Source organism: Vombatus ursinus, unplaced genomic scaffold (genome assembly GCF_900497805.2).
Source record: "Vombatus ursinus unplaced genomic scaffold, bare-nosed wombat genome assembly UNPS02003292.1, whole genome shotgun sequence".
Classification (NCBI taxonomy): domain Eukaryota; kingdom Metazoa; phylum Chordata; class Mammalia; order Diprotodontia; family Vombatidae; genus Vombatus; species Vombatus ursinus.
This window is the reverse complement of record NW_020943070.1, coordinates 12,640,852-12,665,222: the sequence shown is the minus strand read 5'-3', so window position 1 is coordinate 12,665,222 and position 24,371 is coordinate 12,640,852. Positions and strand designations below refer to the sequence as shown.

The following is a 24,371-nucleotide window of genomic DNA, read 5'->3' as shown; positions in this document are numbered from 1 at the left end:
TAATAACTGGATCTTGATTTATTGAATATTTCAATTTTATCTGATAACAAAGTATTGAACCAAACAACTAGCTCACACGAGCTGGTGGGCAGGACTGTCATTAATCTATCTAAACTCTGAACTACAGAACATTTTCTCCAATTATTTTATTACATTAGGTAATGATTAGCACAAGACTTATGATAACACAAAACAAATTAAAAGCAAGGTAAACATTGGAAATTTTATTTCAGTGCACAGTAGGAGGAAATGAACTTTTAAAAAATCAACTCTTGTTTTATCTGAAAATGAAACAGCAAATAAATTAGATCCATGTTGAAACAGAAGTCAGTTTAAATGTCCAAATTTATGGATATGCTTTGTCTCAGATAAGCTTCTGTTCCTTCTTCTTCCTTAGGAGGTGCACTTCTCTCCAACAACTTTGTTACTGAAATAGTTGGCCCGAGTCCTCTGGGATATGGGAATGCCTAACATGGATGGTGATCTGGCACACGTTTCCTGCAAATAAACAATTAAATAATTAAAAAAGTAAAAAAAAATTATGAGATAAATGTTATTTAAGAAAAAAGTCTTTAATAAAATTTCACACTTTAGCCTTTCTCGATAAATCCTAAGACTTTCTTTTCCTCCTCACTCCCAGTGTGCCTTTCAAAAAAATAAAACTGAACATCAACCACAAGCCAATTCACGTAAAATTATGGGAAATGGAAAAGAAAAACCAAAAAGGCATGGTTTTAATCAAACTTAATCACAAAGCGCCTTTAACAAATCCTATTTTGACTAAAACCATTATAAGACTGTTCTATTTAAGAAAGCTATTTTCACACCCATAACACTACTCTCTTGATAGGGATATCAAAGAATATACCGAACGTAGACAGCTGATGTTCAGGATTTTCCAAGTCCTTGTCCAAACAGTAAACTATTTATATTAAACAACGACATTGTTCTTTGGTATTAGTGTCAACTTGACTTAATGCCAAGAGGATTTTTCATGGTAGAAATGCTTGCAGACAGACTGATTCATGGGAGAAAATGGAAAAATGGCCATGAGGGGCAAGGCCACTGATGTACTGCCATTTTCACTGCTTGGAATACCTCTAACAAAGAGGTCACAGATGCACTGCTCTACTGGTTTCCTTTTGAAAAGTATAAATATATATGAGCAATATTAAAACAGTCTAAAGAAAATTAGCCTTACTTTCTACAAGATGTAGGTTATTTGGAGTAAAGGAAAAGTGGTTACTGGCAGGTATTCTAACAACAGAAGTAACAGGAATCAGAGGAGGAAATAAGAAAACAATGAAGAACAGACATGCAAACCTAAGGTTCCAGCAGCCTACAAGTGAAAGGCCATCACTGCACTACATGGACTAACCAATAACTGAACACCCACCAAGTTCAGGCCACGGTTCAAGGTCTTAGGGATAAAAATAAATAAGATGATGCAAATTGTGCCATCAATGAGATTACAGTTAGGTAGGAGACAATACACATGCTTAGAATAACAACTTTTCACTCTTTACAAAAGCCCTTTCTTCACAACAAATCTGTGAGGTAGGGAGAAAGGAGTAAGTCATTCTTTAAGCATGTGTTAACTGCTTAGTGTGTACCAGACTGTGCTAAGCTGAGGAATGAAATTTTGGGGAGGGGGCGCCCGGGGCAATGGCAAAAATTGTCCCTGCCCTCAAGGAAGTTACATTCTAAAAGGAAAAATAGAAACATATAAGGTACAAGCAGAATAAATACTAACAAGCTAGGTGGGAGACAATCACTTAAGTACTCCTAAGCCCCAACAGTGGTATCCACCACAGCGTCAGAAGTTCAGAAAAAGACAAGGGCAGGCTGCAAGCAGGACCTGAGCTGGGCTTCTGAATAAAGGAAGGGCTAGCAGACAGAAGCAGAGAGGAGTCTGTCAGCAGGGAATGCTAGAGAAATGTCACAAAGATGGGAAAACAAAGCATGCTGAAGTCAGACTACATGGGAGTGGAGGATGGAAACAAGTCAATGCCAGAATGAGAAGTCTGGGCTTGATTCTGTAAGTGATGCTTAGAACTGATGTCAGTTATCCAAGCTTTATCATGTTATTCATGCTTTAAGAAGGCATGGAAGTCTAGAATGAATTGGAATATTGAAATGGTTTAGATACACTTCAGTTATCTGTAAAGTTCATTTAAGTGAAACTAGAGACTTTCACAAAATAAATAAGGTACTACTTGTATACGGTACTTCAAAGGGTGTTTAGTGCATTTGTCTACAGTGGAAAACATGAACTAGCAGTTTGACGGTGAGAAGATAGCAGATGAGTGTTGTCAGCTCCAAAAATCCTACAATTCTATACTGCCCTGTCATTTTAAAAGATCACCCTCCTTCACCCAAAATTGTTTTTAAAAGATTGAGTTTTCAAACACGATATTTTATGATCTTAGGTATCACTGCTTGGACACTCCCAACTAATTTGTTTCTCAATCTAGTGTATGCTATATAAATTTAGCCTATAGAAACAAAACCAAAATAATAATAATATTCCATAGCAACGACTTTAAAAAAAAGTTTGGATGCAACACAATTGTATTTCCCCTTAGACCAAATTGCTATACAAAGCCAACCTAAAAATGTTAAGTTTTCATTAGTGGAAATTAAGTCATTAGTATGTTGTACAATGAAAATTCTGTAGCAGTTCACTGACCACATTAAATCCAGTGAGTACTGTAGATTCATCTATTACTCACTGAACCTCTTCCCACCCCTTACCAAAATACAGATTTACACAGTAAAGTAAATGCCTCTTTGGTTCAAGTCTGTCTCACTCGACTACAACTTTGTGACATATGAACCCCAAACTTACCCAGCAGAATCTGTTAACATTATTTTCCTCTGGCAAGAGACCCCGTTTCCTTACTACAAGATGAACTATGTGGAATATTTTAATTAGCTTTAAAACCACATCTCTAATCTGGGGTGCATGAAGGCTTTGTTCTCTATTTGTGAGCAAATCTTACCAGAGTTATTGAGGTTACACAACTAGATTAGAAAACCACCAATTTAGAGGTGGGAGATCAGAAGCCACTTTGGATGTCCAGACGAGTGGAAGAGGCATTTCCATGGCCATGCTAGAGCAACAGGGCGATGATGTACCTGTGGGTCCTCTAATTCCAAATCCAGTGTTCCTACCCTTTATATCATGCTCAGAATGTTTTAATCATGTAACAATTTCATATTTTGAGGCCACTTTTAAGTTAAAGAACAATAATGGGAAGATTTAACAAAATACAAAAAGGCCTCAAATGGACTCACTGTAATCTTCCAGTCATGACCTGCCTTCTGGACACCTCATGAATGATCCCCAGAGTAACTAAGGGCAGCATATTTTTATCGCATTTCCTCACAATCCCCTCCTCTAACCCATCCCCTTCTTAAATCATAGGGTCTTGGACTCCTTTTGTCCAACCTCTCATTCTGCACATGAGCAAACAATATCAGCGGCCAGGATCCCCTCTCAGGGCCTCATAACCCAGCTGGAAGTGGAGTCCAGCCTAGTGTCCAGTGCTGCTGCTATGTGACTTCACTGTAGTAGTGTGATTATGGATTACAGTGTAATCAATATCTCCATTTGAACCTTTTCTTTCTCCCCTAGACCATGACTACTGGGTTTTCTCTCCCTTCAAGGCCCAAGCCATTTTAAGAGAAAAATCTTTAAAGATAAGTTAAGACAATTTAGTCTACTTAAGTACTTCATTAAACACAATTTAAAGTATCTCACAAGGCAAGAATATTCCTTTTAAAGTAAAGAATTAATAATAAACAGACTTTTCCAGATTTACTAATGGGTTCAAAGAACCCATTTCTGTAAGTGGGCAAGGAGTTCTTCAAGTCAAACCAATTGGGGCTGTTGAAATTAGATCTTGGACAGAAAGGCAAGGAGCATTTAACATTTTAGTCTCTAAACAACGAAATCTTGGCATTTTCCAATCTTTTTTCTCTTATTCACAAATTTTAAAAACTGTTTTGGTGTCTATCAGCTTACAATGATTAAAAATATTCTCTCTAGACCACATCATATTTGTGGGTTTTTTAAAATACTAATTTTGTCTAATGAAGTAGCTTTCTTCAGAATTTGATACATATCTAAGAAAAAAAGGGAAAGCAACATGTAAAAAAACATTGTAAGTATGTCCTTAAGAATTCTGTACATCTCTTAGTTCAAAATTAACAGGCTCTTTGAGGGCAGGATCTTTGTCTTATTTATTTCCCCCAGTATCTAGCACTGTGTACGACTCTTAACAAATTTATAGTGAATGAATGATACTGTTACTATCCAATAATTCACAGATGCACAATACCTTGGTGCTGCCTTAATAATGTTATCTACACGAAGAATTACTTCTGCTGCTTCAGCCGCACTCAACAAAACTTGTCTCTTCACTTGGAAACTTTCTGTTATACCAAGCGCAGCCATATCTCCAATAGTACCTTCCTTCATATCTTAAGAGAATAAAAATATTAGGTTACAATATTTTAGTTAAAATTTTGAAAATCTTTACACTTCACACAACAAAGAATGATATTTAAAATAAAAGTCCTCAGATTTCTTTTCGAATTTAAGAATGAACCACCCATTATACTTAACTGGATCTGATCATTATCATCCTTAACAATAAAGTCACCTAGGCAAATTATTGACTTGAAACAAGCCCCCATCACATGCCAAGTAATGTACTAAGTGCTAGAGATAGAAAGAGAAAAGAGAGACAGGTCCTATCCTCAGAAAATTCATATTCTAATTGGGAGAGAGAATACAGCTCCAGGGCAGAACAACGCAAAAGCCCAATTGTCCTTAGGTACAGCAAGGTAGATGGAAGTACACCTTTGGTAGTGCCACATGCATAGATAAAGCCATTATCAGTTCCTGACTTTGAACCATTGGAATGTAAACAAGGACTTTGGTGAGAAGAGTTATGGAACATGAAACCAGACTGCCTGATTTTTTGGAGGTGGGGGTGGAATTGGGGTTAAGTGATTTGCCCAGGGTCACACAGCTATCAAGTAATCAAACGTCTGAGGCCATATTGTAACTCAGGTCCTCCTGACTCCAGGGCAGGTGCTCTATCTACTGCGCCACTGAGCTGCTCTGATTTAAATAAATCCATTGTCTATCCTAGATTATAAGCTTTCCGAATGTTATTTTGTTAATATTACTACAAAACAACCACTAGAGACTCCTTTATAATTGAAGAGTGGCAGAAAATCGAGACAATGTTGTTGGAGGAATCTTATCTGATAACTACTCTGCAAGACTGGCTTTAAGACATTTGGATTCCATGAGGTTCTGAGCTGTTCTGTATTTTAGCTATGTCAGCATTGCAGTCAAATCACTGTTTAGATCTTTTAGAGAAATATCTTTGACAGTATTCAGAAGCTGTGGCTGCCCAGGATGAAGGGCTAGAGCACCTACAGAGACAGGTGACAGGTCAAGTCTCCACAGGTTTACTTTGCTGGATGGATGGATGGCTGAAAGGATGAAGGTGGTTCTGGGGTTGGGCTTGGGGAGGGACACTGTTATTGTTGGGGCTCTCAGGCACAGAGTTGTAAGCTGCCTCCAGGAGAGGTGACCGTGGTAAGAGACAGAGAGAGAGAGAGAGAGATGAAATGTCCAATGTGATCTAAATTTGAAATGACAGTAAGATGTATCCATTTTCTGACCAAAATTTACAAGTTCTTTTGATTATACCATCCTTTATATACTCTTTAGCACTTTCTGATAACAAATTACACAAGGTCCACTCTATTTCTAGCTTTGCTGATCTAAAATCCTCATTCAAGGCTAAGTACTAAAGAAGCATTGTAAAGCACCACCTACAAAACCAGTATCATGGAATATTTTTCCTTTTCTTAAGTAGACATCAAGCTAATTTGAAAACAGGAAAAATTATATCTTCAATGGCTGCCTTAAAGGAGTCCATCATATAATTCAATTCTATAAACTTTTATTAGTCAAGTCAACGGGCTCTGCACATAAAGCTTCCAAGACAGTGGACACAGCATCCCTGAAGCAGCTGCCCGAGGCAGGTGGCATCATCAGCAAGCTCCCATTGCTAGAAGAGCCACTTGTCAACTGGGTAATCCAGAAACAGATAAACCCAAATTATTTCTACTCAGTTCAAGGACGTTTCAGTGTGCTTTTCCTCTCAAGATGTTATATGTCATGAATTATCAAAGATTTACACAATCATGAAACTGATAGCAACTCTGAGGTTCAATCTCTCCTAATGGAAAAATTCTCTCTGAAATATTCTTTACAAGTGGTCACCTAGTCTCTGCTCCAACACCCCCATTAGTGGGGACCCAACTACAATGGACCACAGAATCAAAAGACCTAGAACTGAAGAGATCTTACAGGTCAGCCATTTAGTCCAACCATTTTCCAGATGAGGAAACTGAAGCCCAGCGAGGTTAGATGATTAGCCTAACGTCACACAGGTAAACATACGGCAGAGATATTTGAACTCAGGCCAGTCGATTCCAAGTTTAATACGCTTTTCACTATACCATGCAGTCTCCTTATTCCAGTACTGAATAGTTCTAGAGAAAGTTCTCCCTTATACCGAACCAAAGGTGACTTTCCAAAATTCCAATGACTTCTATCCAAATTTCCAAGGTGTGCTCCCTCAAACAATTTTACTCCCTGTCACACAATAGCCTTTCAGTTATTGAAAACCAAATATAATCTTCCTCTAAATCTTCTTCAGGCTAAACATCCTCAGTTACCTCAATTGGCTTCATATATATATATTGCAGTTTCCAAACACTTTGCCACCCTGGATTCTCAACTATACTATTTATTGCAATTTCCAAGTGACAAAAGTCAGTGTCATGGTTTGATCATTCGATATGTTTAAGAAATAAACTGTTGGGAAGGCTAGGTGGCGCGGTATATAGAGCACTGGCGCTGGAGTCAGGAAGACTTGAGTTCAAATCTGGCCTCAGACACTTGACACTTCCTAGCTATGTGACCCTGGGCAAGTCACTTTAACCCCAATTGCCTCACCAAAAATAAACAAACAAACAAAAAACCCTCTTTTGATTTTGCATCACCATTTCCCATGGTGAACAAAGCTGATATTTACAATCTGGAAAGTGATCACGACCTAGCATCAAACAAATGACAAAAACTCTATAAAATATGGCAATATTTATCTGCAAAAGCAGTTACTTGCTTATCTATGCAAACAACACTTTGTGCCAGACCAACACATAAAAATTGTTTCAGTCATTTTACTGTCTGTTTAGTTCAGGGACAAAACTGTAGGAGTTTAGGGTGCTTTTTAAAGAAAATGATATAAATAGTAAGAATTCCTTGTTTCTTGTTTAAATTGAATGCTGTTCCCCTGTTCTTCTATTTAGTCATGGCAAAAGATAAAGAGAATAGGTTTAAATTAGCATTAAACTGTTACAAGATAAGTGACAGGATTGAGACCCGAATAAAAGGCACTTGAAGCTTGAGAACAGAAATAGATCATTAGGCAATTGCTTTGAGCCTCAATGCCCTTAACTGTGAACATGAAGACAATATGCTGAGACTTATGATTTACTTTTTTAAAAATATGATCACCAGCAATCATAAACATTTCAAAATGCAAAGAACAGAAAAAGACTATATGAAACTTTGAACTATTGTGTAATGGAGTGTTCTATAGATTAAATTTGACAAGATATTAACATGCTTCTTTTCTGCACTTCCTTCTGCTATTTTCCAAACGCATCACTTATCCCCCTACATTATTAACAACACCCATCATTTGTCCCCAAAACTAGCCCTCACCTCCCACCCTGGTCCCAACAAATATAGTCAAGCAGAATAAATTTATCTATTGGTCTTATTTGAAAATGTAGGACTCATTCTGTACCTCTACTCCATCATCTCTCTTATCAAGGGATACAAAGCATGCTTCATCATTAGTCTTCTGGAGATAAGACTGGTCAATGCACTGATCAGAATGAAGTCTTCCCAAGTTGTTTTCCTTTGTTATTGAAATTATTTTATAAATTGTTTTCCTGGGTCTGTTCACTTCACTCTATATCAGCTCACACAAGCCTCCCTGATTTCTCTGATAAGCCCCGTCATTATTAACAGCTGAAGTATATCCCATTACATTTATAGATCAAAATGGTCCAGCCATTCCCCAAGTAAGTGATGGATGGCCCCGACTGTGTCCAGCTGCACCAAAAAGTCTATCAGCCTATCTCTATCCTACAGCTCCCCCATCCCCAACAAGCATAATTTTCTTTTATCACCTTTGCCAATTTGACAAGTGTGAGGAACCTCAAAAGTTAATTTGCAATTCTCATTATTAATGATTTAGAGCATTTTTTTCCTCTTTAAAACAAACAGCATGGATCCTCAACCTCAGGCTCTAGCCTTAGCAATTGCTCCTTTCTGCCAACAGAGCTAGGTGTAGGGGAGAGGTGGGAAGGATTCTGAGTGTCAGGCAACACTGTCCTTCATTGGAGCAGCTTGGAAGAACTGACAGCTACCAAAAGCTAAAGTCCTTTTGCCCCGCAACAATTAGTTAATCTATCATCCATTCCTAACCCTAAGGCTTGCAAATTCCCATCACTTTTACTCTCCTTCTAACCCTTTATTAATCACCAGCTACATCAGAGTAAATTATGCCTGTCCCCCAATTTTCTTGTTCTCCCATTCCCATCCTTCTCTCTTCCTCAACCCTATCCCAATTACCCTTCATTTAAAAGTATAAAGTCTTTCTCCAAATGACTGTAGTTATTAGGGCATCCTTCATCAATGAAGGATGTGTCTACTACTATTTCTGCTTTTCTGCATTTGCTTTGAGGTTTTTATGCCCTAGCACACTGGTCAATTTTTGTAAAGGAGCCATAAACAAAGGTAAGAAATATGCATACTCTTTTCAATGGCCATTTAGTAACCACCAGTGGCCTATCACTATTTAACTTTGGAAAAATCACCTTCAGATCTTTCTATTTTTCTTCTTTTATCTTCTGAGATTTGTCTAGTTCTGAAATGAGTACACCAAGGCATCCAACTATCACAGTTTTGTTGTCCATTTCCCCTTGTAATTTGATTCACTTATCTGTCATGTACTTAGATGCTATGACATTTTCTAATTTCATTTTTTTTTCTGCCTTGTCCAGTTCCAGGAATGTAGAAACTGCTATAGCTGCCCCACTGAAATTCTGCATGTACCTACCACAGTATCTGGCTTCTGCCTCTGTCTCCTACTGGCCTAATGCAGGTCAGCTGATGCCAGGACCATTCCTGTAGTTTTCTTTTTGCATAAGTACCAACCAGGACTTAGTTCCATCTCCTGCACATCTCAGATATACCCTGACTGGACTTCAACTACCTTGTTGGTCACGGGCTTTGAAGCTCCCCAGTGTAGAATGCCCAGGGACTACATTATTTCTTTCCACAGACAAGTCACCTGGGACAGACAAGTAAGGGATGTGGACCTGTTTTCTTTTTTTGTACTACAAGGTGAGTGCTGCTTTTAGAACTTCTGGAGGGCCCTGAGGTGTAGACATCACCTATTCCGGAGTCCTTTTTCTTTTTTTCTGAAGCAATGCCTGTAATTTAATGTTACATTATTCTCTTCATCTGGGTTTACCTTTTAGAGTTCTCTTAACCCATAATAATCAGTACCTTGCATTCATCCCAAATCTCTCCTCCTTCTCTCAGTCCAACTCCTAGAAAAAGCCAATTACACCCACTGCCTCTACACCCTCTCTTCTTACTCCACAACCCCACTAAGGTCTTTCATGTAATTCCCTCTCCTAAAAATCTGCTTAATTTTTCTCTGGACTCCAATCAATCCTAAATTAATGATAAAGTTTTTTAAAATACTATAAAACCATACCAGGATGATTTCTGAGAAAAGAGTATATAGTCAGAGTTCTTCATAGAATCTTAAGTGCAATACCTAACCCCATAAGTAAACTGAATGACTTTGTACAAGTTCAAATTTATTAAATGAGGATAACAATCTCCTTAACATTTTTTTCAGCGTTATTATGAGACCCCATCAGAATAGGTATTTGTAAAGTATTCTTAGCACTTAAAGAACTGTATAAATCATAGATTTCATTTAACCACCCCCCCAGTACAAAGCTCCAGGAGTCCATTCAACCAAGTAAATATTGGTTTCTTACCAAGTCCGTATGTTTTTCGGCCTTCACTGTGGGCAGCACGGAGTTGAGCCACCAAATCTGCACTGTCATAACCAGCATTGTCAGCTATAATGGTTGGCAGCTACACAAAGAAATGAGCAAACAGTGAATGCCTGCTTCACTATAAGAAAGTTCATTTGTCTTAATGAATTAACGTAGCTTTCTATAACCAGTAAGTTAAGAGCTTAGAAACACAAAATAAGAGGAATAGGACAGGATTCCTTCTTAGCAATTACATGTCTTGTATTATGGATGAAAGCACTCTGGCTACAATTTTAAAAACACGAAAACAATGCTACTCCCATAAGACATAACTAACCATTCTCAAAGCCTTAGCAAAAGACTCCATTGCAACAGCTTCTTTGCCTGGCGTTCTGTTGGCAAGTTCTGTAACAGCATGGGCCATCAGCATCTCAGAACATCCTAAAAAAATCAGAGAACAATTCCTACTTTTCTTGTCTTTAAACACAGGGCCAGTGAGTAATGAGTTTATCAGATGAACCCATCATTTAAAATATTTTGTAAAATAGGGTTGAGAAAAATCAATAGAAATGAAAGTCCCCACAAGATATACTAAAAATAAATACATAAATAAATTGTACGTACAAATCTAATTGTTATAATCCTGAAAAGACGACATAAAATACTTGGTAACACTGTATGATACTCACCACCACCATAAACAGTTCTAGGATCTTTCACTGTCTGAGCGAGAACACAAAGAGCATCATGCAAGGATCTTTCTGCTTCATCTAAAATCTGCTGTGTGGCACCACGCAGTACGATGGTGCAAGCCTCCCCTAAGAAGAAAAACCAAAAAAATCAAGTACACGTAAATTGTTTTATTTTCCAAATTACATATAAAAACAACTTTTAACATTCGTTATTTTTTTAAGTCTTGAGTTCCAAATTCTATCCCTCGATGCCTCCTCTCACCCCTCCCTGAGACAGTAAGCAATTTAACAGAGGTCATACGTGAGCAATTATGTGAAACGTATTTCCATATTAATCATTTTGTGGAAGAAAATTCAAACGAGAGAAAGAAAGAAAAACGGGGGGAAGTGAAGAGAGAGGAAAAAGAAAAGGAGGAAGGAAGAGGAAAATACTATGCTTCAGCCGGTATTCTGAAGTCACCAGTTCTTTCTTTGGAGACAAAAAACATTTTGCATTATGAGTCCTTAGGAATTGTCTTGTGTCATTGTATTGCTACGAATAACTAAGTCGTTCTCGGCTGTTCCTTATACAATATTGCTGCTACTGTGTACAATGTTCTCCTAGTTCCGGTCACTTCACCCAGCATCAGTTCATGTAAATCTTTCCATGTTTTTCTGAGATCGCCCTACTTGTCATTTCTTATAGCACAACAGTATTCCATTACATTCATATACCACAACTTGTTCAACCATTCCCCAATTGATGGGCATCTTCTCAATTTCCAATTCTTTGCCATCACAAAGAGAGCTGCTATAAATATTTTTTTACATGTGGTACCTTTCCCCTTTCTTTTTTATGAACTCTTTGGGATACAGACCTAGTAATAGTTTTGCTTGATCAAAGGGTATATACAGTTTTATAGCAATTTGGGCTTAGTTCCAAATTGTTCTCCAGAATGGTTGGACCAGTTCACAATTCCATCAACAGTGCATTAGTGCCCCAGTTTTCTCACCCCCAAAATTTGTCATTTTCCTTTTCTGTCATATTAGCCAATCTGATAGGTGAGAAATGGTATCTCAGAGCTGGTTTAATTTGCATGTCTCTAATCAATAGCAATTGACAGCATTTTTTCATATGACTACAGATAACTGATTTCTGAAAACTGCCTGTTCATATTGTTTGACTATTTACCAACTGGGGAATGACTTGTATTCTTATAAATTTGATTCAGTTCTCTATGTATTTGAGAAATGAGGCCTTTATCAGAGATACTTGCTGTAAATTTCCTCCCCAGTTTTCTAATTTCCTTCGAATTTTGGTTGCATTAGCTTTGTTTGTGCAAAAACTTTTAAATTTTACATAAACAAAATTATCCATTTTACATTTTGTAATGCTCTCTGACTCCTAAATTATTCTCCTATCCATAGATCTGACAGGTAAACTATTCCATGCTCTCCTAATTTACTTATGGTATTATCCTTTTCTGTCAATCCCATTTTGACCTTATCTTGTTATATGGTGTGAGATGTTTGTTTATACCTAGTTTCTGCCATACTGTTCTAGTTTTTCTAGCAGTGTTTGTCAAATAGTTTTTGTCCCAAAGTTTTGGATCTTTGGGTTTATCAAACACTAAATTACTATGTTTATTTACTACAATGTATTGTGTACCTAATCTATTGCACTAAGCTACCACTCTATTTCTTAGCTGGTACCAGACTGTTTTAATCACCATTATAAAACACCACTATAATATAGTTTGAAATTTGGTACTGCTAAGCCGTCTTCCTTCACATTTTTTCCCCCATCGATTCCCTTGTTATCCTTAACCTTTCATTTTTCTAGATGTTATTTTTTTCTAGCGCTATAAAAAATTTTCTTGGTAGTTTGATTGTGTGACACTGAGTAAGTAGTACCAAAGTCAAATAGAAATTGAGCCACTAAACCCCAGAGGGCCACACACTGAGACTTGGAAAACCACATATTAACATTATCTATACTGTATTTTTATTTATTTTGTTAAACATTTCCCAATTACATTTTAAACTGGTTCTAATCTACTCAGGAGTGTGGCAAGTTACAATGTGGCCTACTGGCCATGTGTTTGACACCTTTGGTTTTAACTTTAAGTCTGCTGTTTTTTTGAGATTCAAGATAGCTGGGCTCTGCCTGAGTTCAAACAGACAATTAAGAATTTCCCCACCTTACTGATACCAAAAAATACGTCCAATTAATGAAAAGTTAAACTTAATAAAATACAGAGAACACTTTTAAAGCCATTAATAATAAACCCAACCCTAAAACATACTAACTTTCTTTATCTCAAGCATCACCACTCCGAGATCTTTTTCTTCCTTTATTTCCTTTCACATCTACTTAACTTTGAATCACAAGTCCCACCCAAAAGTTACCCTTAACACACTAGATTTTAGACCAACCGGTACCAAAGTATACATCTTCACAGCTGTTCTTTCAGACCCAAGTTTTTCAATCTCTCATAGCTAAGTCTGAAGCAAAAATTGCCAAAGGATAAAAAAATGGCCCCTTAATTCCTTCTTCCTCATTCCCAGAAGGAAACAAAAAAACCTCTTCCCCAAACAAATACTTATTTTCTATTCTATTTGTATCCACAGTATTTACTATAGTGCTTTACACAATGACCGCTTAATTTTTTTCATTCATCCCCAACACATATTTAATGATGTTTAAAATCAATGTACATCCAAAAAGTCAGAAATAAATGTAGACTTCTTAAAATTGGAAGACATACAATAGCAAAAATAAACATAATGCAATAAAAAACTTTCCCTCTGAAAACATTCAAGTGTGAGAAAACAAGTTATTTAAACTTTGTGGGCCTCAGTATCCCTTTAAGATGAAGGGAACCATACTAAATTTCGAACCATACTAAATTTTTTCTAAAGTCTCTTTTAGCTCCAACATTGTTACACTTGTAAGTACAGTTTCAATGCAATATCTACTGAATAAGCTAATCACAGCAATGATCTTTGCATTGTCCTACAGATAGCCCACTACTCTCAAAAGATAAACACTTGGTAAAACAGAACATTCCAAACATTGGTTCTTCTGATGGACAAGGGGATAACTAAAACGAATATGGTTTTATCAATGGAAATGAAACATTAACATCTGCCTTGCCTTGCTACTGCACTCCAACGACAGTTAAGGTCTTTTTATCTGGCCCAACAGCTATCTCCTACATGTTGTCTTAATCTGTATCGAGAACAGGGATTCTATTTGTATCCACAATATTTACTTCATATCTTTGCCAAAATACCAACATACTTAACCACTACAGCTAACCAGAAAATAATACAGGGTTCAACAAAGGAACACATCCTTGGTCTACTGAATGAAAAAAGTTAACCAATATCAGAGCCATCTTTCTAGGACCTTAGCTACCGAGTAGCTTCTTTGCTCAGGGGCCCTAGGAAGAATCCAATAATAAAACCTTTGATTATGTCAGGTCCATACAAATTGGGAGAATGGTGTTGAGGGAGGCAAGCTGAAAACTAAAGGAAAATTGACAAAGTAGCAGCATAACTCACTATGGTAAATGGAACAACTAGTTAAGTCTAAGTTCCAGTGCTAGGCTAGTTCTTTCCCTCTATATTTGCAGAGCAGGAAATGTCCCGAATGTAGTAAAAATAGGCACTTTTTTTGTTCAAACCATAGGAGAGGATATGTGAGGTCCTAAAAAAGTTCAAGCCCCTTTTTAAGTATACACCACAATAAAAGTACATAAAATTTTAAATGTAGAGGAGCAGATTAAATTCTTGGCTGTGCTACTATCTATGGCTCCAATTTCCTTATTTGTATAAAGAGGCTGTGGAGAGATTGGACTATTGTTTTCCTCTCTTGGGGTTCTAAATCCTGTAATACATCCTAAAGCAATTTGTTATAGATATACTGTTTATTGCACACAATGCTCAAAGGATCCATGACTTCAATTAGTGAAGGTGCTTTCTCCTTAAAACAGTATGCAGCCCTTCACCTTAGTCTTTTAGGTTGCTTTGACTGAAAAAATTCATCACCTGGTGACCAACCTGAAGATGATGAGACTCAAGGCGGCCTGAACTCAAATAATTGACCACAGAGAAGTCTCAACTGGTTTCCCTTTTGGTAGTGTTAACACAGACAGTTCAGCTTCAGGGTGCTGAAATTGAAAACTGCTGAGTTGTGGAAGAAGGCAGTGCCGTGTGGAGTCCCTTAAGGGGTTGGGGTGCTCTGTGTCTATGGAAAGGTCCACTGACATTAAGTGAGAACTGACCGTACCTATATATTTACCCTGGAGAGTTTTGGTGAGGGCTGAAAACAGACAATGTACATAAAGCGCTTTATAAAACTTAAAGCACATAAAATGTCACTTATTTAACAATTAACGATGCTCATAATGTTGCTCCTAAGTGATCAAGAAAATATTTTCCATTATACTCTATATATAGAAAAGTGCTTTTTACATGTTTTAAAACAGAGATTCTTAACCTGAAGTCTGTGAACTTGTTTTTATAGCTTTAGCCCAACATTAGTTTCTTTTGTAATTCTGTGTATTTTATGCATTTAAAAACATTATTCTGAAGAGTCCACAGGTTTCACCACACTGCCAAAGGGGTCCAGGACACAAAAAAGGTTAAAAACTCTTGGTTATGAAAGATAATCAAAAAAAGGTTAATCATCAGGGGCAGCTAGGTGGCACAATGGATAGAGCACCGGCCCTGAAGTCAGGAGGACTGAGTTCAAATCCGGCCTCAGACCAAACACATGACACTTACTAGCTGCGTGACTCTGAGCAAGTCACTTAACCCCAACTGCCTCACCAAAAAAAAAAAAATAAAAAAATAAAATAAAAAAATAAAAAGGAAAAAAAAGGTTAACCATCAAACCAATTCACAGGTTTCAACAGTTAATTTCAGCTGCCTGGAAAATTCAATCCCAAGTAATTCTGTACAATCAAGGCTTTAAAACTGCCTTACACCTTAACACAAAGCACATATAACCATAACACAATAAATTTTATAAGACACTATAATTACATCCTTAGAACATGTGTGTTTACCCAGTGCTACTCCAGAAAAATGGATGAGTTTGTCTTCTCCAATCATAACTTCTTCAATAAGTTTGCAACTTCCTAGTTTTACCAGTTCTGGATGATCAAAAGTTGAGGCAATTTCACCACCTATAAATATAAATTTGCATTGATTAAATGCATGGCAGATCTAAAACTCCTATTTAGTAATGGAAGCCCAAACATGGACAAACACCTCTTCTAACTGATTATGATATGCATATCACAGTATAAAGTAACTAATGATTAATGTAACAAATTATCATTAGTACTAATTGTCAACGATTTCTTAAATGCCAAGTCCAACAGTTTCCTCAGTCCTCATTCTTTTTTGACCTTTGGGAAGGCTTGTGACACTATTCAATATCCTCTTTCTGGATACCCTCTCTTGTCCAGGTTTTCCTGACATGGCTCCCTTAGTTCTCCTCCATCCTGTCCTGTCTCTTCTGCTGGACAGTCTTTCATATCTCCAATTAAAATGCAGCCCATTTAGCACACTTCCCTTTCCACTATGTATCCTCAAAAAGTCCGTCCTGGGCCCTCTTCTCTTTTATCTTCTCTCTATGATCTCATCAGCTCCCTTGGATATCTAAATGCAGGACTGCCAGTTCTGAATATCCAGCGCTAGCCTCTCTCCTGAACTCCATTTCCCTATCACTAACTACCTACGGGACATTTCCAAATGGTTGTCCCAGAGGCATCTCAAGCTCAACACGTCCAAAATAGAACTCACAATCTTTTCCAGCAAACCTACTCATCTTCCTTACATCTTTATCTCCTTCAAAAACAGTAATAGTATCTTCTTGAAGTCACTCAAAGTTACAAACCTCAGTGCCTTCCTCAACCTCTCACTCTCCATCTCCCAGATCTAATCAGTTGCCAGATCTTGTCAATTCTCCCTCCACATTTCTCTCATCACCCCCTTCTCAATTCTTATATGCTTAACAAACTAGGTCAGGCCTTTACCACCTCTCACCAGGACTACTGTAGCAACTTCTTAATTGGTCTTCCTAACTGGAGGCAACTGAGACCACAGTGGCTAGAAGTGAGTCAAAAGAGTTGAATTCAAATCCAACCTCAGACACTTACTAGCTGGTAACCTTGGGCAAGTCACTTAATCTGACTCAGTTTTCTCAACTGTAAAATGGGAATAATAACAACAGCACCAACATCATCATTGTTGTGAGGATTAAATGAAATAATATTTTTAAAAAGCTCTTTTAACAGTTATCTAACACATAACAGGCACAGTACATAGGCTTATTCCCTTCCCCAACTTGTCTTCCCCTTTACCCTTCCCATACATCTTAAGTCAATGGTTCTCAAAATGTGGCGCAGAGACCTCTGGGTGTTCCCAAGACCCTTTCAGGAGGTCTAGGAAGTCAAAACTATTTTCACAAAACATTAAAATGCTTAAATTTAAGTATTAACAGATATAACCCACCAAAGCTGGGGATCCTCAATAATTTTTAAGAGGATTAAGAGGTCCTGCAACCAAAAAGTTTGAGAATCACTGGCCTAAGTGATATTTGTAAAAATACAGATTTCTAAGCACATCACTCTCTTAACTCAAAAACCTCCAGTGGTTAATAGTGAGCCTAGCTAGGATTTTTATCCTAGATCAATTAACAAGCATTTGTTAATAAGTTCCTCCTGTATTTCAAGACATTGACAGCCCTTCACAATCTGGCACCAGCCCATTCTTTGATGCTTATTCCGTATCACTCCCCTCTTCACACACTCCACAGTACAATCAAACTGGCTACTTCCTGTTTCTCATACCCAACCTTCCATCTCTTCTCCAGACTTTGACATAGGTTGGCTGACTCCTAGGTTTGGAATAAACCCCCCTCCCTTCCCAACATCTACCTGCCTCCTTCAAAATTCAGTTTAAGGGAACTTCTCACATCTGGCCTTTGCCAGCCCCAAAACAAAACTATCCCCAGCTTCTTTGTATTTTATGCTTCTGTGCATGTAGATAGCATCTCCTTTGACACAATATAAGCTTCTTAAGGCAAAGGACGATTTTATTTCTGTCTTTGTAAAATCAATATCTAGCACAGTGCCTGATATATAGTATGGTTGTTAATAAATACTTACTGATTGATTATCATTTATTTCCCCTGAATCCAATACTGATACTAGACTTTTTAGAATAAGTAAATTTAATGCATTTAGAATTTAATAAAATCACATACCTGTACATTTTTTGTAAAGCTACTTGCTTCCTTCAAATTCAACAAACATGAAATGCCTACTGTGCCTGACGGTGCCAAGCACTGAGGATACACAACGATCAAACATGAAGAGTCCCTGTTCTCGAGGACCTCACATTCTATTTGAGTAATACAACATGTATACATATAAGTTAATGTAACATAATTTAAGGAGGGAGAGTGCATTAAATGAGGTCTTCCCAAGAGGTGGTATCTAAGCTTAGTCTTGAAAGAAGTTGGGTGTTCTAAAACGTTAAGAAACTGGGAAAGGGGATGGGGTGGGAAGATATATGCAGGCAGAATTCGCTCAGGGAATTAAAAGCAAATTTTAACATTAGCATTAAAAAAAAGTGAATAGTCCTTTAAAAGATTATAATATAGTCCAAATATACATATGCAAATGTCCTTGTTTTCCATACTATTATTTGTGCTGCTGATTCTAACACAATTGAGAAGTGACATATTTAAATCTTAATCCACACCTCTACTTTCAGGAACTTTCAAGCAAGTATTCAGAAATAAATCTTTCTCGACTGATTAAAGCACAAGATGAATTTAGTTCAATGTCTTTTCCTTACCTGTAACAAGGGCTAGGCGTTCCACACCTGCAAAGTCTGCATGTTCAATTGCCATGACACCAGCAGCACCAAATAACTGTTCAGGGTAATTATAAATCAGCTGCCTACAAATAAAAGAAAATTATGCTTTAAAAAAAACTCATATTTACACAAGCATTCAATCACAATGATATAAAATGTACCAAAAGAACAATCTACATTTAAAATGAATATGTACTTTTCCCAAGTCATCAAATGTTTGACCTACAATTAAATGTGAGGTTCTCAAAGACACAGGCACTTTACTTTCCTCCTAAGGCGCACTGCTTACCTTGATATAAACACAAAATCCGCAATATTAACCCTTTGTTGAAAGACTCCCTTCCCTTTTTATATTCTTACTCTACACATCCTCATTTTCTCATACTTTCAAGTATAAACTAGAGCTGTAATCACTCTTAACTCAATTATCACCATTTAACACATTTAAAGCTTCCCTCCCAAGTCTTCAATTTCCAGAAATAATGAACCTTCAACGCATGCAATCATAGTAATACAATAGCAACACGAGGGCTACATTGTAATTTCCTGATTGCCTGACTTAAGATGTGCAGTATCCCTTCCATATCATGACTTTGCCCATCAAGATTTCTCTATACAATGACATGCCAGCAGACGACATAGAAAAGTTTTGAAATTCAGAAACACATAAAACATATGTATGGTATTCTATAATGTCAACATGTGTTTTATCTTTTAATACCATAAATATACTCAAATTTTACAATAAGGTACTATCAGCACCTCATAAAAGAAAAAAACCGTACTTCTCTAGTATAAAGGGAAGGCCAAGATTTTTTTTTTTTTGCAGATTTTCCAGATCACAGGGGTGCTGCACCCCTAATTCCCACGATTTGTAGAGATTATGAAGTTGGTGTAATAACTGTTGGTTCTTCAACCAAATACAAACCTGTTGATAAAGCAATTTATTCCATGCTTCAAGATTCGGTCAACTTTCTCCTTCATTTTTTCTTTTTCAGCCTGTTCTATTTCTGCAACCTTTGCTGTAGAGTCAACTCTTACTCGGGAACCAAATATCTAAATGAAAAGAAGCATAAAGTTACTCAGGTTATAAATTTTAAAACATTATAAACGACAACCTTGATAAATGTAAACCACATACTTTTATTTTGTCCGTGTCCATCCCAGTATTTGCAATAAGAATTTTTGCATTTTCAATTCGCTTTGGTTGGTTTACTCCAATTTTCTTATCCAACAAAAAACCTAAATTGAAAAAAAGCAAAAGGCAGTTGGTTTGACTTTGTGGTGACTCTTGGATTCTATAGTTCTGATAACCTGTTCTCTAAGGTGAATCACAGTCCCATCATTTCAGACATCTGTTTGAGAATACCTACCCTCCTTTTAGTGTCTGCCAATCTAATAGGGGAAGCAGTACGAGCTGAAGAGGGCATAAATGCTTCATCAGTGTCATAATGGCACTTTAAATAGGATTCTGCACCCAACTTTAAGGTATTACATGAGTACCATAGGTTTTGCAGAGAAATATGTCTCAACTCAGAAAAAAAGGCTACTATATTCTTAACCTGACGAACTGCTAGGAAAATTACAATTGTTTGCAATGGTTTTTTTCCTTTAAGACATACAAAATTGTCCAGCTAAAGAGAACGAGCAAGTACTATATAAACAGAAACCATCAAACATTAAGTGATTAGGATCTAATAATCCAAGACTTTCTTTATAATATTGCAAACACAGCACACCTTCATCTAAGTAAGAATCTGCCAGACTTCCTCCCAGTTTCTTGATGATGTGTATAGCTTCAAGATTGCCAGAGCCTTTCAGTCTAAGAACAGCTTCTACAGCTAACTTAGTAAAGTGGTCTTTGTGATGAGTTAGGAGCTTTGAGGACAGTGTGGTTCCAGCAATATTTATCAAATCTTCACGGAATGCAGCTTCATCATAACTAAATGGAAAAAAAGCAGAAATAAAAACCACCTGTCATTTTCCAAGGAATGTTTTTCAAAATTCGTTTTACTTTTCAAATAGCATGTATCTCCTCCACTTAATTACCAAAAGGATTATTTATACTCCAGATTATTAAATGTTGATTAAATAGATATTTTAAGGTACGAACCCATGATCAACTGTACATGACAACAAAGCCTCTCTTGCAGCCTTTGTAGCTTCTCTCCAACCAGCAATAATGGTTTGAGGATGAATTTTCTTTGCAACCAAAAACTCTGCTTCCTGAATAAATAATAATGATGATGATAAAAAAGCTTAACATCATTTAAACTGGAAGAGTTTTTTTCTTTTTCCTTTGGGGGAGGGAACATTCGATTTTGGTTAACTTCTCATACTAAAATAACACAGCAGCCAAAATGTTAAATTCAAAAGCAACATTTATATTCTCTTCCTTGGATCTGTGATTTCATTGGTCTAGGGAAGCTTCCAAAGAGTAAACTCTCTCGTCAAAGCAGACCCTGCAACTTAGTCTTACAGAGTTGTTTAGATCAGGTAAGTGATTTTTCCAGAGAGCCATAATGTGTCATAGGCAGAACTTGAATCCATGCAGGTTATCTTGGTGGGCTCTCTATGCAATACATTAAGCTGCAATCCATATATCCACTTACATTATAACGGAAATTACTAAGAACGGACTTTCTTACCCTTAACAACTCTGCTGCTAACACAGTTACAGAGGTAGTACCATCACCAACTTCATCATCTTGAACCCTTGACATATCTGAAAAAAAAAAGAAAAAATTTAACTTATTTACATAACCTGAAAATTCTTAAGTTATCTATATAATCTTAAAAAAAAAATGTTTTAGAGGTGCCTCCTAAATCTGACCCACTGCCTAAGGCCCTCACATCCTGCAACTGACCCTGCCTCACATTACTAGAATGCAATAAGCAATTTTTACCATCAACAACCATAAACTATCCCTAAGATGTAGAGAACTGTGCACAAAATAACTCATTCTCCATCCTTAAGAAGTTTAAATTCTAGAATTTGTCATAGGGATCTAAATTAAATCCAACAAACATTTATTAAACATTATGTGTCCAGGGAACTAGCTACTAGGTACTACAGAAACAAAGATGAAAAAACCTAAGAGTCCCTGACCGAAAGGAGCTTACATTACAATCCACTAGAAAAGTACCACACATATAAAAGCAAATAAGAAGATGCTACGAAAGCAATACAAAGTAGTTTTGAGAACACTATTAATAACAACAGGGGAGACTGAGAAATGTTTCAAGTAGGAAGCAGCATTGGCACTGCACTTTAAAGGAAACAGAGATTACGGAGAGTGAAAAACTTTATCCCGGACTCTGAAGAGAAAAGCAGGTGATGGAATACATAAGGTATACCTGCCAACAAATCAACGTGACTAGAATGCAGACGACACGAAGAGGAATAATATGAAACAAATGTGAAGAGGTTGGTACAAATCAGACTGTAACAGAGCTTTAAATGCCAGACTGAGATTTTTACATTTTATCCTAGAATTAGGATAACAGGCAAAAGAAGAGTCTCCATACAAGCTGTCTTTCTTGTTATTAGTATTAAATGTAACAGTAAACTGTTATACTGACTGATAATGTCATCTCTCTCAAAACACCTCATATTTAACTTTTTTACATTTATTCTACTTGCTATATACTTATTATATATTTGTCTGCTCTGTTACAATGTAAATTACTTGAGAAGGGATCATTTCATTCTTTTGTTTGTATCCCCAGAACACTGCATATTATAGGTGCTAAATAAATTCTTAATAAATGATTTAAAAAAAAAAAGAAGACACTTCATAGGAGTCATAGTCAAAGTATAAATAAACTGTCAAAAGTTCTCTTCAGACTCACCAACTAAAACTTTGGCTGCTGGGTTGTCAACACCAATAGATTTTAAAATGGTTGCACCATCATTGGTTACCATAAGAGAAGCATCTCTTCCACTGCTTAGAAGAATTTTGTCCTGGAGGGAACAAATTTAGTTCACAGTTTACACAAACGACACCATGCCTTTTACTTTCAAATAGTAACATTAAGTCAAAAATCATTTTTAGAAAGACTATTTCCGTAGTATTTTTAAAAGTATATTTTTTACGAACACAATCTTGCATCATAAAACTCTAATGGCTACTAAATTTAAACTACTGTATATCATTCCAAAAATCTCTAAAAATCTGTTAATGTTTTTCTTAATGTTAATGTTTTTTATTTTTCTTACCATGCCCTTGGGTCCTAAAGTGCTCTTTACTAAATCTCCAATGGCGATGGCACCAATAAAAGAAGACTAAAGTTTAAAAAAGAAATAGAAACCAGAAATTACTAGAAATAATCAAAGTGATAATTCAGAAAAAGAAAATTACAGCAGAAGAAACGCTTACCAAACGGGCTGTTTCAGCCCTTTCTTCATCAGCGCCAGCCTTGAAGATGTTAACAGGTGCAAGAGAAAGGGATGCCTAAAAACAAAACCCAACACCAGGCACAGTGAAATTTTTATAGATACACATATAGAAATGTAAAATGCATAATATAAACATGCAAATTACACAGAGGTAAAATATATTTATATAAAAATATTTACATTAAATATACATATCTGTGCATACACATATATTTAAATGTTTACGTATTTGTTGACTGAAAAAGCAAAATTTTAAATGTTTTCCTGTACACAGGCTCGCTTTTATCAAGCAAATAATACGCACCAGCCCATAACCTTAATCGAGTCCATCCAGACTGTAAGTAATTTATAAAACGATTTTTTTTTTAAGCTATGAAGCTTTAAAATGTTCACAAGAAGCAAGCCAGTAATTAGCAGAAAATGAGGAAGGCTGCTGGTGTAAAGTCTTTTCTGGTGGAGAGGGCTGTTCTATTTTTGCGGGGAGTGGGGTACCTAATTTTAGAGCCCGCTTACACATCGCAGCCCACCAGGTTTTCCCGGGAGGGGAGAAAATGGGAGTAAGAATTCAAACCGTGTGCTAAGCGCCCCATCAAATTCCATCGCGTTTTACTTATTTATTTAATTTGCGAGGTTGGGAGACGTGAAAGCTCATTTCCCCAGGGGTGCGATGTGTGCGGAGCCCAGGTGGGAGGATGCCAGCGCCCAGGAGGCCGGGGCACGGGGCAGAGCAGCGGGAGAGCCCCTCCCCCACTTCCCCGGGGCTGCAGGCCCCGCCTCCTGCACACACGCCACACTAGAAGTTTCTTTCCTCCAGGCCCGGCCCAGTCGCGAAGCCTGGGCATTGGGGGAGGGGACGCCGGGCCTCCCCCTCCCGCCGAAGACGCCGCCGCCCCGCACCCCACTCCCCAGACCCATTCGGCGAGCAAGGCCCGAGCCCGCCGGGCCGCGCCTGGAGCGGGCCCGAGATAGGCCACACGGCCCGCCCCGCCCCAGCAGCCATGTGCGGGGAGGCTCCGGGCCCGCGCGGGGCGCGGGGAAAAAGAAAGGCGAAGGGGAGGCGAGGGCCGCGAGGGAGTCCAGGCCTCTCCCGAGAGGGGGTGGCGGAGCCAAGTCAGGGCCTCACCATGATTCCGAAGTCGCCGGCGACCACTTCACAAGCCCGCTTACAATCCACCCGCGTCAGGTCTCTGGGACGGGAGGACGAGACGGAAGTGACG

General features: G+C 37.5%; 1 protein-coding gene across 1 annotated transcript; it reads right to left on the bottom strand.

Moving 5' to 3' along the window:
• Positions 1-24,371, bottom strand: CCT2 (chaperonin containing TCP1 subunit 2). The gene is made up of 16 exons (XM_027873063.1): positions 24,278-24,371; positions 23,135-23,209; positions 22,975-23,040; positions 22,608-22,719; positions 21,404-21,480; positions 20,869-20,981; positions 20,495-20,697; positions 19,897-19,997; positions 19,684-19,811; positions 18,735-18,838; positions 15,932-16,051; positions 10,875-11,003; positions 10,523-10,626; positions 10,186-10,285; positions 4,344-4,485; positions 1-498 (listed from the first exon to the last, which is right to left on the bottom strand). Exons 1-16 carry the CDS (start codon positions 24,278-24,280, stop codon positions 468-470), a joined length of 1,608 nt encoding a protein of 535 aa, XP_027728864.1. The 5' UTR covers positions 24,281-24,371; the 3' UTR covers positions 1-467.